The 8494-nt window shown below is 32.3% G+C and overlaps 2 protein-coding genes across 2 annotated transcripts in view; both read right to left on the bottom strand.

Annotated features, from left to right (window-relative positions):
- Positions 1–813: 813 nt before the first annotated feature.
- LOC102680426 lies at positions 814–2122 on the bottom strand. Its single transcript, XM_006612572.2, is given in 4 exon segments — positions 814–1492; positions 1635–1702; positions 1813–1851; positions 1854–2122. Coding segments are annotated over 4 exon segments (825 nt in total). The 5' UTR covers positions 1893–2122.
- A 4384-nt stretch (positions 2123–6506) lies between these two features.
- Positions 6507–8494, bottom strand: part of LOC102679782 — a 3070-nt gene continuing 1082 nt past the window's right edge. The window contains exon 3 of the mRNA XM_006612479.2: positions 6507–8489. Coding sequence (XP_006612542.1) covers positions 6935–8489 — 1555 coding nt within the window. The 3' untranslated portion in view covers positions 6507–6934. The remainder of the gene's footprint in view (positions 8490–8494) is intronic.

Below are 8494 nucleotides of genomic sequence, written 5' to 3'. Positions count from 1 at the left end.
TTTTTTTTTTTTTTTCTTTTTAGATTCAATCAATAAGAAACGATCAGAGAAATTTTCTTTCTATCTTCTCGAGGATAAGAAAAAAATATTTGGTGATTAAGAGAAACCTTCCAATGGTGGCGATGATTATCAAGCATGTATAATTGTACAGTTATCCAACTTTCGCTATATCTTTTATGAGATTTTAAATTAGAAAATGGAACAAAAAGAAGAAAATTAGAATATATATATATATAAGCTTCCATTTTCGAGAAGCTTTTATTAGAAAGTATATCGAAATTGCCGCGCTTCAAAGACCCATACGCACTTTCATATTCACACATTTAAAGGAAAACGTTTTAGATAGATATTTTAATCTGTTTTCATTTTTCTTTTTTTTCTTATTTTGACTGACGTTTTCCATGGAATGCCAATCGACTTTTTATCATTCTGCCACTTACCTCTCGTCCTAGTCTTTCTATTATTCGTCACATCGTTCGTAACTTGTTAATGTAAATATTATTACTCGTTTTACTATTATTATTTCTTAATATTGTTATCCCTATTATAATATATCGCGGTTCGAATGAATCTAATGTATAATTATGTCGTGAGAAAGATTGATTAAATTGCGTGTGTACCTGAAAGATCACTTCCTATTTGTATTATTTTCTCTCTCTTCCTCTCTCTCTCTCTCTCTATTTATTTATCACACTCAAACCAATAGAATCAATTGATCAAATCATATACATATAAACAAAACTGTACATTTGACAACTTAATAGGAAAAAAAAAACTTCTCAAAGAAATTTTACAATCTCATAGAGAATATTCTTACACATTCTCATCTACGCTTTTACGAATCTTTCTCGCCCTTCGACCATGATGACGTTTATCCCTGGTGTTCTCGTACTCCACGTCGTCGACCAAATACCTTCCGGCATCCGTCTTCGTTTCAAACTCGTCCTTGAAGCCATCGTTCTCCGCGTCCCCCTGCTCCTCGTGACGATCTTCGTGAAACTTGCGCGTCTGATCCGCTCGAATATGCCCACTCTCCACCTCTCCCCCCTTCCTATACCCTTCCTCGTAATTATACGACACCGTCTCCGTATTTGGCGGTATGTCGTTCACGTCTTCGTGCACCGCGTAACTGTCGCGACCCCGATCCTTCTCCTCCAAATCGTTGCCCTCCGCATCGTAGGACGAGGGATACTCTTTGTGATAATCGTAGACGGGGAAATACTTCTGCCTGCGCCGTTTATCATCGTCCGGCCGTTTCCCATTTCTGCCCGATTTCTCGTCGTGATAATTCTCGTGGTCGAGCTCGTGGTCGCCGTACTCGTCCCTGTGATTGTGATAACGGCCGCGGCTCCACGAGCTCCAATTCGAGCTGTACTCGTGCTTCTTGTACGTTCTCGGTTTCTTAGGTGTCGGCACGTGGACGTGGAGGAGCACCGTCCTCGTGTGAGTGTGGTGGTTGATCACATCCGGCACGAGGATCTTCAGGTGCAGGCTGGAAACGAGGGAAAGGGAATGAGCGCTCGGCGAGAAAACGAGAGTACGTGAATGGAGAAAGCGGGGAATGATATCATGATATCGTCGAAGTTAAGAAGAAGAGATAGCGTTGATGGATTATTGGAAAGGAGAGAACTTACTGTTTCGAAGTTACCCCGTATATTGTCGCTTGGTTCAGCAGAAGGAAGAACAAGTAGTTGAGGAGTTGCTGGAAAAGAAATGTATCGATTGAAAATTGTTATCAATTGTTTAGACTTTTATTATTTATGTATATATATTATTGTGGAGTAATTTTGTAATTGATCTAGTTTTAATTACCCATTTTTTCGTCGCCATGGCTTCTCGTGGAGGAAAGAAAAATGAAACGTCGGGATCAGTGGTTCAATTTCGTTTGGCATCTCGTAGGACGCTCCTCGTTTATATTCCGCCCTCTATCACGGTGGATACTATGAAATTGCGAGATTATAATGGAAATTTTACGGACGATCAACCACTTTCGCCGTTTCGAGATATGCTCCGTCTGCCAATCCGCTTCGAATGGCACGCCTTTGGAAAAATGTGTCAACGTGATCGGTGGTAAGGTCATTGCCACGCCGGAAGGAGGATTATTGTTCAATAAACGCGGTTATTGATGCTCGTGATCGTTGTTGCGGTCGCTTCTCTATTTCTTTTTTTTTATTTTGCTCGTTTATCTTAACGTAAACGTGTAAAAAAAAAAAAATAATTATAGAAATGTCTTTATAAAAATAAAGTTTTCTTGAAAATTTTTATTTCTCTTTGTTGGAAAAAAAATGAGATTAAATATATTAAACATTTTACATAACCTGTTTAGTTGTTTATAATTATCATATTGTATTTTATATTTTTTTTTTTTTACTTTGCTTGTTTATCTTAACGTAAACGTGTAAAAAAAAAAAAATAATTATAGAAATGTCTTTATAAAAATAAAGTTTTCTTGAAAATTTTTATTTCTCTTTGTTGGAAAAAAAATGAGATTAAATATATTAAACATTTTACATAACCTGTTTAGTTGTTTATAATTATCATATTGTATTTTATATTTTTTTTTTTTTACTTTGCTTGTTTATCTTAACGTAAACGTGTAAAAAAAAAAAATAATTATAGAAATGTCTTTATAAAAATAAAGTTTTCTTGAAAATTTTTATTTCTCTTTGTTGGAAAAAAAATGAGATTAAATATATTAAACATTTTACATAACCTGTTTAGTTGTTTATAATTATCATATTGTATTTTATATATATATTTTTTTTTTACTTTGCTCGTTTATCTTAACGTAAACGTGTAAAAAAAAAAAATAATTATAGAAATGTCTTTATAAAAATAAAGTTTTCTTGAAAATTTTTATTCCTCTTTGTTGGAAAAAAATGAGAAAATACATTAAACATTTTAACGTAACGTGTTTAATTGTTTATAATTATATTGTATTTTATATTTAATTGCAAGGAAATTTACGAATTTTCGCAGTTTGATGATTCTTGTAATTTTTAATTTAAATTGATTTTATAGAAAATAGATACATTTATTGTTTTAATAAACTCGTTAATACACAAAATATTGCTAAAACATCTTTTCAGATCTACCAGCTATTATATATATTTGAATACTTTTGAATTCTATTAACTATATTCGTTGGGTTGAATTTTATATTATGTACTATGTTATGTACTTATAATTAAAATTATTTCTAATAAATTTCATATTTATCGTCCTCCTCCAAATCTTCCTTCTTGTCCTCGCGATAATGAGGAATGATTTTGTAAATCGTGTGTACGTGCTTCACGTTCTTCACTCGATAAGGAACATGGATAATCACCTTCTTCCTGTTACATAAAAATAAGACTAAATTAATATACGTTAAACGATTAAAACAACGACATTCAGATACTCACGATTCGATTGGTTGTTGTAGCAGCGAGAACAGCGCCAATAAAGCAATAGCATACTGAAAAGTACGAGAAAAGGAAAATAAATGTCTTGGAATAAAAATAAATTTGTCGAATGAAATCAGGGAAAAATCGTGATCTTTCATTCGTCCCTTACCAAAAATATCCCTTTCATTCTGGACAAATGAGAAAATTTAACGCTTTGCCAAAGCAAAGATATTTAACCGTTTGGAAGCTTTGAGAAACGGACAATCTCTGCTCACGATCGCAACAAATCTAACGTTTATATACATGCAGCTGAAATTAGCGAGGCGAATCGTCTCCATAAAATGTTCTGAGAAACTCCGCCCAACGTGCAGGGATCCTGGTAGATGCGTTTTCGTATTTCTTCTATTTTCACTTTTCTGCTTTTCACCAAACAATCGACATCACAGTGTCTGCGCTTGTTATCATGCGAGACATGCGTAAGAATTTCTACTGTACCGAGTAATCGATCGACGAGAGTCCGTCTTGCACGCCATTATGCCCGAGGTGTTGGTACTTAATATGATACTTGTCATCGATGCAATTTTCTATTAAAATGGATATCAATTTAGAAATCCTGTAATTTCTTACGATTAGTTTATCTTTAATTGTCGTTTAAATTAAAATAATTATTATAAAATAAAATAACAAAATCAAATCGATTATTTTCGCCCATGAATGATATATCAAAAAATAAAACTAGTCGTTTTTATAATTATGAATAATGTTTTTATTTAAAAAAATTCTTATATAATTAGTTTAATGAAAATATGAATCTTTGCGTTCAAAATGTTGATTGTTAAATTTTAGTGTATTTTGTAATTAATTATACATAAAATAATTCATATTTTATATTTGGATTAGTTTTTCGAACTGATCGCAAATTGATTAATTCATTCAAGATTAATTCTATCTTTTTTTTTAGAAAAATATTTTTTTTTATTAATTATTGAAATTTATATTCATTAATAACATTCAAATCAGTTAAATGTTTTCTAATTTATCGATAATCGCCATTATTAATATTAAAATCATATTTTTTCTGATGATACTTTAAAATTTAACGATTTCACTTATTGTTTAATTTTTTTTTATTAAAATATAATAATTAATTGAAAATTAAATATAAAAGATCAATAAATAATTTATTTTTCTTCTAATTATTTTGATATATATTTTATAATTTTCTATAATTATATCGTATTTTAAAAATTATTATATTTCTTCACTATGAAATATACACACATATCACGAAATATATTAATTGTTCTCACAAAATCACAAATAACTATCGATTTATTTTGCAAGCAAGAAATTGCTCTTCGAGATAATAAAAGAGTTTCTAACCGCGCACAAGCGATCGAAGAACTGCGTTCAGGAAACGGAGGAATACTTCCTCGAGATGCATCCAACCGAGAATCAGAATTGTTCGATCCATGGCACATACGCATTTTTATTTAATGAACAAAGATCATTAACGGGATTGAAAACAACCAGGAGAATATATTTTCAATTTAAAAACAATTCTAACTAGTTCATTATCGAGTATCTTAATTGACTGAATTTGTTTCTTCTGTTGTGTAAATTATTACTAATTAAAACTATCTTTAATTGCAATATATTATAAGAGAAAATATTAATAAAAATTTTTTCTTATTTTCTTATTATTATTACAGAATTATTGCTACTTAATATGCAATAAAAGATTAACATTTATACACGTGAAATGTTATAATACATATATATATAAATCTTTCAACAAAATTGGCTATCTCTTATCGAAAAAATTAATGCTTATAAAGCGTTCGATAGTTTCGATTCTTTGAACAAAATAAAGAGATTGAAATCATAAATAAAAAGAGGAAAACGTTTTAAAAGTGGAAAAATTTCGTAAAAATGATAAATCACACATTGTATTAATTATGTATACGAGTGAAACGATTAATACATAAATCGAATAGCGTTTAATTATACTTTTCACGATTCTTGATATATAAATATATTAATCTTATCTTTCTATTCGGATACGTCGTATAAAACGAGTCACGAGATACAGACATCACCGATAATCAATTTTCTAATCTTTCTTAAAGGGAGATAATATCTAAAAAAATATTTGTATAAATAATCGAGATATTGCGTGTTGGAATTGCATGAAATAATTTTATGAAGAAAGTGATTTTGAAGAATGTGGCAATTGATCGTTCCACCAAGATCGAATGAAACAAAAAAGCTTCGCTTTCCATCGTGTGTAATCCTATTATGAACAGGTCGCGCATAAGTTACTCTTTTAATACAATTGTATTACAGTTAGACCGTGAAAAAATGAATTATCAAAACTATTAAGAAAGTTTTAAACGCGTTTTAATCAATTTACATATACATCTCGTCAATTAATAGTGAAAATTGTCCGTGAAATAGAAAGTAAAAGATAAAAAAAAAAAAAAAAAAAACAAAGTGTTTACTTTTACTGTGATGCATAATAATTGAATTATGAGATAATTAGAATATTAATCGAGTGTGAAATGTTAAAAAAAAATAATAATAATATAAAATATTTATGAATTGTAAGAAATAATTGATGAATTTTTTAATCTAATCGCATAATCACGCATAAATTTCGATCGTTGTTTTTTTTTTTTTTTTTTTTTAGAATCATTCTGATTAATTCATTTCTAGAATAGATTGATTTTCTCGAAGTTTAACCTTTTTATAAATTTTACACGCTTCTAGAGAGATTTCAACTAAACGGATCCACTGTTTAAAATAATCAGAGCACGTTAATTTATCATGTTCAATATTTCAAGAGCTTCACGTTCCAAATAAATCTACAATCAACAAAAATGTTATTCTAACAGTTTATATTGAGCAAATTATAATTTATGGTTAATATCTGATTAATATTTTATATTTAAAATATACAACAGTTTCTTTGGATAAATAATAAAACAATATCAAATCAATTATTTTTTGACAAAATTTTATTTTAACAAAAATATTTATAGTCTATCTATTATTATTATAATTATAATTGTTCACAATAAATGGCGCCAATTTTTTATTTATCTTAATACACTTAAATTGACATTTTTATTGATTTCACTATTCATACGTTAATATTATATTAAAGAATCTTAAGAAATGACTGTGCAACAAATGTATTATTAATCGAAGAATCATAAAAATCAACAAGCGATACAGCAAAATAACAAAGAAGAATAAATCTAAATAAAAATTCTGAAAGATTATACTAAAGACTGAGACTGTTTGTTTAAAAAAATATTTTTAACGCATCATTCTGAATGGACTTGCAACGACTTCAAACTGTTTTGCAATCCATTTCTCGACATGGATTCCACGCTGCTCCCCTGAATTATTTATATTCGACTCGATTCCACATTGTTCGTCGAATCCAGATCTCGTGCTTTTGTTTTCCATTTCTTTTTTCCAAACAACACCCTTGCTCCTTTATCGCGACTGTGTTTCCTCGTGAATAATTCATCGCGCTATCATTAGACCTCCGGGACACTTCTAAAAAACGCATCATCGTTGCGATCGCTTCTTTCTCGAGAACCTCCATGACTCTGTTTATTCGACTCTATTGCCTCTTTCGATCGTAGATTTACGCCTCGAAGCACTCTCCAATGGCTATCGACAGGTTTAGACACTTTCGAGACGACGGGATCCATTTCTGTTGATTTGAATTTCCCGCCATCGCTGTCCTTCTTAATGGCGGGCTCCACGCTTCCGTCTAGGTTAAGGTATCTCATGTTCTTACTCGCAAATTTGATACTGTACTTTGGAGTAGTTGATTCGTTGGAATCGTTGTACGATTGAACTTGTCGATTGATCGAGGTTGGGATTCGAGGATTCGAGAATATTTGATCGCTCGAAAATGATTCGAACGGAGTGATTGGTGTGTTGTAAGATATTTGCTCGAATAACGAAGCATTTATGGGATGCTGAATTTGTTGGAAATCGACGGTTAACAGCTTGGAATCGTCTTCGCCGCTGGAATCATTCGCCGATTCTTGATAATTGCTCGATCGAAGATTATCTTTCGTTTTATTTATTTCACCGGCCTGCTTCGTACGAGAAATATGATTGATATTGCTTTTTGTTATCGAAGACGGATTCCTCTTATGATGTCTGATCTTTTGGATACCGTTCACGTTACCATGTTTAAAACTCAGCTTATACGTCCTCAAATTGTGCTTTCCTGCGGAATTAACCTTTGCTTTCTGGCCAAAATTATTCGTCACTTTCAAAACTTGATCCACATTGTTACTGGATGACAGCAAACTGTCCGACGAGTGAACCGCGTCGCTGTGCTGGCCGTACGATTTCAACAGTTCATTGTTGGGCAGAGAAAGAGGCTCGTGATCGATCGAGGAAATTTCGGGATGTTCTATCAACTCGCTGGCCGGAAGAATGTTTTTCTCGAACGTCGACTGAATTTCTGTGATCGGCGAATGCGATATCAATCGTATCACCAGATGCTTCGAGTTAAGCGGCTCTAAAAGTCGAATGTACACTTTGTCGCCCACGCCTGGGAAATGGAACGGTCCAACGAAGGGGCCCAACGCTTTCGATGGATTGATTATTTTATGAATCACGTCAACGATCGAGTCGAAGATGTTTTTGCTCTTGCTCACTCGGTATATAGGCTCGATTCGAATCGATCCATCCTCGAAAGCTGCCGCGGGTCCTTGTATTGTTTCGAATTGTTGATTTTCCACGTAATTCTCGTTAATATCGTACGATTTTGTTCTCGCGGCCGAATGCTGAAGCTGCCTTCGACGTCGATTCACCTTATATCGATTCAACGGATACGATCGCGGTTGAATCGAACGAGTCGAATGAATTCTTAAGATTTTCTTGCTTGCGCCTCTCGTTTTCGAGGCGAGTTTGTGCGCGTTTGGTGCATTCGAGTGTGTTTCGTGCTGGTTGAACAATTTTTCCGGTTGTATCTCCGGTTGGAGAGTTGTGAACGTTATCTCGCTGACGTTGAAATTTGTGTTATTTACGGATTCGAGTTGTAGCAAATGGGCCTTTGACTTTTGCCTCCTATA

The sequence above is a fragment of the Apis dorsata genome, unplaced genomic scaffold (genome assembly GCF_000469605.1).
Source record: "Apis dorsata unplaced genomic scaffold, Apis dorsata 1.3 scaffold_113, whole genome shotgun sequence".
NCBI classification, from domain to species: domain Eukaryota; kingdom Metazoa; phylum Arthropoda; class Insecta; order Hymenoptera; family Apidae; genus Apis; species Apis dorsata.
This window is presented reverse-complemented; position numbering and strand designations above follow the sequence as displayed.